Source organism: Abrus precatorius, unplaced genomic scaffold (genome assembly GCF_003935025.1).
Source record: "Abrus precatorius isolate BTA unplaced genomic scaffold, Abrus_2018 Scaffold8, whole genome shotgun sequence".
Classification (NCBI taxonomy): domain Eukaryota; kingdom Viridiplantae; phylum Streptophyta; class Magnoliopsida; order Fabales; family Fabaceae; genus Abrus; species Abrus precatorius.
Genome location: NW_020874428.1, coordinates 33760151 through 33770635, shown reverse-complemented (window position 1 = coordinate 33770635; position 10485 = coordinate 33760151). Strand labels below are relative to the sequence as shown.

The window sequence follows — 10485 nt, the reverse complement described above, 5'->3', positions numbered from 1 at the left end:
AAAATAATAGATTAATACAAAATTTCTTTTGTAATTTTTCAAATTAAAAATTCCAAACATAGAGCCCGAAGACCAGCAATCAAGAATTTTCGTTTTGCTCTCGTTGTCTAGCGTGCTGGTTATACAATGAAGTACTAGCGGAAGATGATACCTGTTATTAGTTTAACGGTTTCATTAAAATCAATGATCAAAGTTGGTGTGAAAGATATTAAAAAATATTATCTTAAAAAGTAAATTGTTTATTTTAAAATAATTTATTTCACTTGTTTTACAAGGTGGATGTTTATAAAAATATTAAATAAATTAATACAGACATTTTTTTTTAGAGAAAAATATGTATAACACATTCTATGACACTTTTTTATTAATTAAAATTTGTTTAATATCACAAATCATTTATAAGACTCATCACAGTAGAATGAGACGTGTGATTTCCCAAATTATAATAAATTTGAGTCAATAAGAGCATCTTGATTTTTTCTAGAGTTGCTTAACTTTTAAAATTATAATTTTTATATGTTATTATAAATACATGTCATTGTAAAATTATGAGAGCATTAATTTTTTTTTTAAGCAGTTACGTGATTATTATTAAACTTTTAATCTTAACTATTCGTGTATTGTTGTATGGTCTAAATTTAATGTTCTTTTCATTAAATACATTTCATATATATAAAATTTAAGCAACACTTCTCTCTAATCATACAACTTAAATATTATTTCATTTTTACTTTAAATTTTGGGGTCAAGTTGTACAACTTAGGCATTTTACTCTTAAGCAACCACACCTTATCTTAAAAATTGTTCCTTGCAACCAAACTTTGTCGAAAGAGTTGCTCTAATGAAAAATTTTAAGTTGGGATTGAAAGAAGAATTTTAACATTTTAAAAAATATGAATGTAATAATGAAGGATATTTAAAATGAGAATCAATTATGACAAGGATTAAGTGATTAATATAAAAAATTAAGTATAATGGAGAAATATTTTAAATTTTTTTCTAAAAACAAGTTATTTGAAATTTATATAATTAAAATTTTGCAGCATTCTAAAACTAATTTTTTATTATCTAAATATATAAACTGTTAGAATTTTGAAATGTTCTATACAAACACAGCCTTAGAGTGTGTAAGAGAAATTTTAATCCTCTCCGGATGCAATCACATGAGAGAGTTTCTGAGGGTACTAAAAGGTATGTTAATAATATTTTTCTTTTCCAAAAGATGGAAGCAGATAAGTTATAGAAAGGTAATTAGTGAGAAAAATAAAACAACCATCAACACTGAAACATAAATGTTCATTCAATATCCGAAAGCATACTTTTATATTTGAACAAACAAGGAAAGAGTAGTATTTTTCTCACAATACGTCGTGATAGAATTATTCATAACAATCAAATACTATTGATGAAAAACCTGCAGGTGTGTGCCTGCAACAGTCCTCTTTCTTAGAAGTAACATAATACATAACATTAAATTATCAATGTAACAAACTATATTCAAGACCTAATCACTAACGCAAAGTGCAAGTTTTATGCCAGCTCTAATACTATGTTAAAAAATTTAGGCCTAACTCATTCTTAAAAGCTAATTTATAAGAGGAAGATTGTCCTAATCCTTATAAAAAGTATTCTGCTGTCTCTGTTTCTAATTAATGTGAGACATGCCTAACATAACAAAACACTAGCTGATTGCCCCGTTCTGGATCAATTACAATGCCACTGAATTCAAATTGATTCCAAACTTCATAGTAAAATGGCATTTTTCCTGTGCTCGTGCAATTTTCAGCTACGCATGAAATAAGAAACCTAACTACTACCTGCTACATTATCTTACATTTTCAGCTATTGCTTTGTCTCCTTTATTCTGGAAAATGAAAGAACAAGTCTATTTGTTACATACCTTCATTTATCTCCAATATTTTAAACAATGTTCCCTTGTTTTAATTTGAACATGATGAGGAGCAGCATTATAATTCGTAGCAACTAGCAGAGGGCCAAATTATGATGGGAAATAATAATAATAACAATAAAATACGCTGACATTATCAATTTACTGTGCTTATAGTGGAAGAGGTGAATCATACTGGTACAGCTGGTTCATCTAAAGCAACATGAAATTGAGCTGCAGGCTACAAAAGCTAAGGTCCAGAAGCAGGGCAGGCACCATTTACGGCAAAATAGAAAAAGAAACAAAAGAATTGGGAACATGTTAAATGACAGATGAAGGTGCAGCAGTACGAGTAAACCAACGGACAATGGTAATGTTTTACAGTGTTTAGAAAATAAATAAACTCTACAGTGGATATGTATAGAAAAAGTTCCTTCCAACTGACACCCATCATTTCCCAAACTTCATATCTCTCTTTCCTTTATTTTGGGGTATTTTATTGAAAAATAACACTAAACGAATATTTATTGAATAATTAAATTGATTAATTTCAATCACTTTCTAACGAGTAATGATAATTGAATCTTAAAATGTTTATGAATGTTTAAAACCAAGTGTCCAGTATGCTTGAATTAAATTTTAAGAGAGTTTAGTTCTAAATTTTCTTTTAATTTGTCAGTATACAAATATTTATATCATTAGTTAATTAAAATATACTGTAAGTATAGTTTTTATATTAATTATATTGAAAATTAATAATTTTTACTTCTATTGATATGTCAATTTATAATTCAATGATACTGTTTTAAATTAAATGTAACTCTTTTAAAATAAAAAAATGTATAAAGTGAAAGAATAAAAATTTATCTACCATTGATTAAGATTTTTTATATTTATAAATTATTTTAGTTTAAATAAAATAATAAATTTTTATTTATAATATTTTTTATTTATTTTAACATTATTAATTAAAATTTTGTGTTATTTACATTTGTATTATTTTTATGTGTTACTAAAGCAATAAGTATTTTTTTTTCATTCGCTACACATATATCATTAAATTATTTTTCAAATAAATGATATTATATGATTATTTTAAATTAAAACATTAAAAAATAGTAAATATTGTAGTTAATAATATTATCATTTTGTATATTTTAACATACATATATATATATATATATATATTAAAAATCATATTAATCAAATTTATTTATATCTTTATATTTGATATTTTGTACGTAAATTTAAAATAACTCATTTAATTTAGAGTGCGTTAAAATAACTATTTATTAAATCATTTAGTCAATAAATTGTTTTTAAAATAGTAATTTATCTCTTGAACTCAATGATAAAATTTAATAATAAACTTTTTTAAACAACTTCTTAACCTTCCATGTATTTGATAAAATGAATTGTATAAAATTTAACATGCTATGATTTTAATTGATCTAACTAAAAACACCTGTTTAATAACTAAAATGTTTAAATAACTTTATAAAAGCACCTGTAAATTTCAATAAACTTAAATTTATATGTAAATTAATAGATTTGAATTTTTAGCAAACTGATAGATTTATTGGCTAAAATTATTATGATATAAATACAATATAATATTGTAAGTCTTAGAATATGTTTGATTTCTTTTTTAAAAATAGTTTTCTGTTTTTAAAAAATAAAATACAATATAAATTTATATTAAAATTTATTTTTAAAAAAGAAATCAAATATACTCTTAGTGTTAGAATTTAAATTCTTTTTTTCGGTTTATACGAGTATTAAACGTGTATGTCTTTTTTTTAAGTGATTTTTGTTCAATTTAAGTTTTTTTTTTCGTTTTATCGATTTTTGCTTCAGTTAAATGTTTTTTTAAGTCTGATATTGGTATTTTTAAAATAGTATATCAGACTTAAAAGTTTTAAAAATAAATAAATAAATAAATAAATATTTTATTGTCATTTGAATAATTTTTTCTTTGAAAAAATCGTTTAACTTGATTTGTAAATTTGCTTGGTGTAGCCTTAGCTTGATGGAAAGAAGGTTGTAGGCGTCTTTTTTTTTTTTAAATAAACAGTTTAGTTGATTTCTACCCTAACACAAGGAATAATATAACGTTATTTTAAGTATTTTTAAGAGATTTAATTTATTATTAATTTTGTTTGTCAAGTTTTTTTTTGGGCATTTTATTGATGAGCTAATTTGGTAATAATAAATATTTAAATGAGTAATTTAACAGTATATATAATTTTAATGGATTACATTTAATTAATTTGTTAATTATTATTGGTTTAAAATAAGGGAATATAATAGATTAAAACTAAAATGTAAATAAATAAAAATATGACCATAATTTTGATTCTCATACTAACTAAACTCCACAATGGAATATAAAAAAAATGGCGAAGGCTGAATTATTGGAAAATCTAATAAAAATCCCAAGAGCGAAAAGGGTCCATTTCATGGTTAATTATTACAAAATGATTGTGATATAAGGAGGAGTCTGCAGAAAGCACAAAAGGGACCATCGAACAAAAGGACGCGATACAAAGGAGAGGTTGATGGCTGGCTGGAGCAGCTATACGCTAAGCAGATGTGACACACGTAGAAACCACAACCTCCTCCACCATCTACAAGATAGCTTTCTGGGGCGTGCGCATTGCGCCCCCTCTCCCCATAGCCGAGTAAGTCAGATACACAATGCACCTTTTCCCTGGCAAGTCCTGCTTCACCACGTTCTCGCACCAATACCCCTCCACGTCAGCATTCGACATGGCCCACCCCTCAGCACCTCCGTTGCACGTGACAGCAACCGAGAACTCAGCGGGACCAAAACACTCCACCACCCTCCTCACCACTGTTCCCAAATCAATCGACTCCGACTCCAACCCCTCCGCTTCATAGCTCGCATAACTGAACCCATCTTCCGGTGTCACGTGCACCGTTGAGAACGCCCCACCCTCTATCCCGTTCATTGAGTACCCGCACGGATGAAACTCAAAGTCGCATATCACGTGACTCGGATTAATCTCACAAACCCTGGACATTTCCGTCATTTTACCCCTTCCCCATTCCTTGTAAAACACGCGCGCCTTGTCACGATCCAACCCCGTCATGCACATTTCCACTGTGCCCAAGCCCCTGAACGCTGACGTGGCACCCTCTATGCACGCCGAGTAAATGTGCCAACTGCCGTTCGGAGAGGTGGAATCGCCCATGACATAGGCCTCGGCGTGGAGATGGGCAAAATGGTAATTTAGCACCGACACTTCGTCGATGAAACTGTTATGAGGAGCATGCTGGTCATTCGGGAAAATAAATGTCCCTCGCGAGTACTTGACGGCGAAAACAGAAAGCGAGAGTGAGGCTGCGAGTTCCAGAATGGGTTTAATAGATAGGAGAAGCCTTGTGGTGCCGCAAGTTTTGAGCACGATTTTGTATGGTTGAACGAAGAGGCTTGATTCAGAGAGCACGTAAGAGTCCAATTCGGAATTCGAGAGATGAGACACAATGGTGCAACATGCGGCTTCCAGAATAGCGTTGATTTGAGACCGAGTCAGTGCCCTAAGCCCTAGTCCCTTTGGGTCCTTGAAAATTGGTGGCTCGCTGAATGAAATCTCTATGCGCTTCTCAAACCCTTCAAATCCAATCGGAGAGGGTGGTTTGTTGACGTTGATGTCCAGAGGGACACACTCAATCATGGTAGCACGATCGAAATCTCAAATAATATTTATGTAGATAGAATAAGGCGAAATTAAAATGACAGGCAAATTAGTAGAACTATGCTCTGATATTTTATTCTCAGGATGGCTTCCTCAAGCACTGCAAAAATAAATTAACGAAGGTGAGAAATAAAATTAGGATGTTAATGGATTAAAATTGAGTGAATTGGAAAGGGAAGTTACATTGGAGTAAGCAGCGGATTGGTACTTGACGATGCCACCGTTGGGACGAACGTCTTCAATGCTGTAGCCATGGGGAACTTCGTACTGTAAGGAACTATTACTGCTACAACGGTTTGTTTTCATGCCGTCGGTCTCCATTACGACATTCACGCTGCTGCAACAAATGGATTGTTTTCGTCATAATCATAGTTTTAAAAGGTTTTTGAGAAACTCTAGTTTATTGCGAAGACCACAATGTTTTGAACAAAACTATCAGACCCTGGACGAGAGTAATTAAACTCTTTCCCAGTATAAACTTGGTTGGCGAAAACAACAAATATTTTCTTAATCCATGGTATGACTCGGTGAAAGGAAGATGTGAATTAGAACTTAACAATGAACACAAAGCAATAACACTTGAATCGAGTAGAGAACGTAGGTGAAAATTGATAGATGGCGGTGAATTAAACAAAGGGAAATGGCAAGAAGAACAGGATTCAGATAGAAGAGGCAAGCTTTGTAGCGACAGGAGAATCGTGACATACCTTAAAAATAGGCTGAGATCGCTGGCGTGACGAACATCATGAAATGAGATGATCAAAGATTAGGGACTTGTTATTTTAGTAACAAAACATGTAATTTAAATTAATTTATACATGTATTTTAATTATCTTAGACAGCTTAAAATTAATTTTATTTATAAATTTTATACAACTTTAAAACAGACAATGAAACAGCAAATGAGAAGGGACTACAACTCTACGAGTGTGAACAACGGCGTAGCGGAAGTGAACAAGTATTTATAGTTGGCTAACGGGGCTTGGGTTCTGACGTGGCGTGGCTTACTAAAATTATTACACCTTGATTGTAGAAGAATGCAGTATAAATGATAATAAATTATCATAACTAGGATATGTTTCCTTATATAATACCAGTAATATTACTCAAGAAGATATGAGAATACCTGCACAGTATGCCATAAAAAAATATAAGCTACAAAGTCGGTTAAGATTGCAAAATCTTGCCCTTAGAGAATAAATTAATAAGATTGTAATCTAAGTTTTCTAAAAAACTGATTAGTTAAGATATTTGTTCATATGCATAATATCTGTTATAACAATGTAAAACTATTCTTTTTTTCTTTAAATAACACATCTAAAATTAAATATTTCACCCTAAAATTAAGACACCTTTATTATATTTTTATTAATTATTAAATAAAACTTTGAAATAAAAATTTCAATTTAAGTATTTAAAATTTTAAAGAAATTAAATATAAATAAGTATTAAGGCGGGCTGTCCTACGATAGTCCTGCTGGGATCTCTGACTAAAAGAATAAATAAGTAAGCTTATGTAATTTTATAATTAGCATTTGTTTATATTTTAAAAATATATATTATATATTAAATAAATTAACTTGATAAAGTATTGATTAATTTATAATTTGTAAAATTATTTATAAGTTTAATTCATTAAAAATTAAATTTAGTAATTAAATTTTAAAAAGTTAATATTTATAAAAAGGTGCTTGCCATTGAGTAAAACTGTCGGGAGAAGACAGTTCTAAATGGTAATCCTTGGACAGCAATTTTTTTTATAGAGATTTTGCGAAACCCTTGTGATTACTCATTAGTAATAATCCTTCATTGACTCCACACGAACTTGTTATCCACTTGGTTTCCTCTTTGGCACAGACTCAGCATCCACTTGAAGGATATTTAAGCTCTTGAGGATTATAAATATTAGAAAAAAGGAGCATAGGTTGGAGATAGATTTGTTTTTTAATTAGTAGATCCCGCACTTTCTGAAGGACCAAAGGCAAGTGAAAGATATTGGTTCTGTTCTGTGATATACAGCTTGTCTCAAACGAAGAGGCCTTTGCCCAATGTTCATGCGTTTTTCAAATTTAATGATATACAAAATTCCAAGGCCCCTTTCCTTGTCATTGCTATTATGTTTCATATTATTATATCATGGTTTTGTTAAATTCAACTTTTAGAACTAAATTTAAGCATTTATAAATATATTTTTTTTATAAAAAATACATATTTATTTATTAAAGTTAACAAAATATACTAAATATTGTTTTAATAACATTTCACTATTATTAATTGTTTTAATATTCTAAATACAAATGTAGAACCGATTTTCGTTATTTATTTATTTTTACCATTTTACTTTTTTAACTTGAATTATTATTGTTATAAATATTATTGATTATTATTTAGTACTTGATGCATTGTTGTTTATTTTATTAAAAATATGACGCATTGTTATTGGTCTATAACTTTACATGAATTGCTGTTAATTTAATTTAAAATAAAACTGACGATTTATTAAATTTAAATTATTTTTAGTTGTGATTTTGGTCTATAACTTTACTTGGCTATCTTGTAAAAATAAATTATAAATATAAAAATTATTAGTAATACACACTTTGATACGTTTTTTTTGTTAATTTAAAAAAAAAACATTTAATTTTATAAAGCTAATTATAAAACATGTCTAAAAGAATACGTTATTAACATTTAGATTTAGGGTTTAAGGACTGTCGACAAATATTGGCTACGATATACACCTGAAGCTGACCCAAGCACACTATTAGTCACTGATTTTTCCCCTCCCATGTTATAGAATGATGATGTCTGTTTCTATCATTTCTATATTCAAATCAAATCAGGGTAACAAGATATACAAGAATGCGGATCATTTGCTCATGCGCAAAACTACTATTTGCTTTCAGCTTTCATTTTGTTGCTAGTCATACGTGAGTCACTGAGTCATAATTGTTAATTAATAATACAATTATTCATATCAAATAAAAGCATTTGCCTAACTTATGCAATTTCCTAATTCGATGAAAAAAAAATAGGGGCGTGAGCATATTTGATTCCCTCCCCACCCTATTTTTTTAACATTTTGAACTTAAAAAAGTACCGTGTGAAGAAGCTTTTCTTCTTCGCCATGTGTGACAAACGAATTGGAACATATGGTGCCATGTCCTCCTATATAATTTGACGGCTCTTCGGAGGAGAGTCACTATATCTCCTAAACGAATAAAAAGAACAATAAAGGAACAGTGTTTAACTGTTCTTCTTAACAAAATGTTTTAAATCTTCCTTTAATTAATTTTATACTTGTTCTATTACATCATCTACAATGCTTCAGTGCCCAACTTCTTCCTCCGGAGAATATGTTCATCTATTTTTGGGAGAGAACATTTTGTCTTGATCATGATCAGCAGGCCAAATCAATATCTTAAAAACATTTTTATAGATACTAATCAAGATATTGATTTTCAGTTTAAGAGATATTCTTCTGGTAAAGGGCAAATTATACAATCGCTGATTGTTCGCGATGGTGATTGAAAAATATTATTTAATTACATTTTTATATGTCAAAGTTAATGATGCCTTTTCTAAGAATATAAATCTATGACTACCTATGGAAATAATAAAATAAACAAGTAGCAGGGGCTTTTAATTATGTATATTCATCAAGAGAGAGGACGACCAAAAAGGAAACGGAGATTGATGTTTCAACCTAGTATTATAGAATATTAAAAGATAAATGTTTTGTAAAAATTAAAATGAAATAAGATGTATATAATAAAAAAATGTATACAATATTTTTCATATTTAAGTAGCACAAGTAATATTAAAAGTGAATTTAGTATAATAACGAAATTGTCGCTTATAATATTCTTAACAGTTTCGAATAAGATTATTTTTAATAAAGCATACAGCAGTTTAGAAAGGAAAAAAAATGTAAATCCTGTATATAGACAGCTTCCTAGGCACACAGATAACTACAACTTGAAAGGACTAAGAATTGTGAAGCATAATCATTGGGTCTTAGTCTTAGTTTTAGTATTTTTGTTTCCTCAAAATGTATTAGTTATCATACACTCGAATCTCCAAAAGAGCATGCAAGGGTTTGACTATTGTGGGTAATGCATACAGATTATACAATTTGAAATAAAAAGTGGTGTTATCCACATTTTCATGCCCGTGCTTTGTGGGCTTCAAATGAGTATCAACAAATGAGGGTGCACACCTTAATTTATTCTGGCTTGTCTTTTCCAGCCAGCTGCAACCCATGAATGCATTGGCACCTGAACTTTATATCTTGTATAAAACTAAGCATTTCAAGGCTAGAAAAATAAAATAAAATAAACCAAAGTATTTGAGAGAGTGGAAGGTTTTTGCATGAAATTAATGTGAACACCACAATACAAGAGCATGCCAACACTCCCCACTTCTTCATCTTTGGGACTTTGGCCTTTTAAAGCTTTTTGTCTTCGTTTGTCTGAGACTGCAATCCAATGAAGCTTTTATTGGTAGGGGACCCCTCATGGAACGTACATACAAACGATAATGACTTCCTTATCGATATTTCCTTCGTTTTTTAACCCTTTCAGGATAGAAATGAATTGTGCCACTTTTTTTAGTACTAAAATTTAAATATGTGTCAATTTTCGTGCGCATGATGTGATATATCTGTTCCTCGATCCTTCTAATTAAACAGTGTGAAAGTGATGTAACAATATTGTGCGAGATCAACACTAAGAAAGAACTTGTTGGCTTTATAATTTTATAATGTCTAGAATAATGTTATTGTTCTAATGGTTAAAATTTATTTTATTTTCTTCATTTTGCTACCACGCACAAATATGGTGAATTCCTACGAATGTTGTTTTGCGTACGCTCATGTCA

The 10485-nt window shown here is 29.7% G+C and overlaps 1 protein-coding gene across 1 annotated transcript; it reads right to left on the bottom strand.

The window, feature by feature from the left end:
- Positions 1-4343: 4343 nt before the first annotated feature.
- Positions 4344-6383, bottom strand: LOC113847971 (S-adenosylmethionine decarboxylase proenzyme-like). Its single transcript, XM_027477312.1, has 3 exons — positions 6315-6383; positions 5791-5941; positions 4344-5707 (listed from the first exon to the last, which is right to left on the bottom strand). The coding sequence occupies exon 3, from the start codon at positions 5584-5586 to the stop codon at positions 4516-4518; it is 1071 nt and encodes a 356-aa protein (XP_027333113.1). The 5' UTR covers positions 5587-5707; positions 5791-5941; positions 6315-6383; the 3' UTR covers positions 4344-4515.
- Between the last annotated feature and the right edge of the window lie 4102 nt (positions 6384-10485).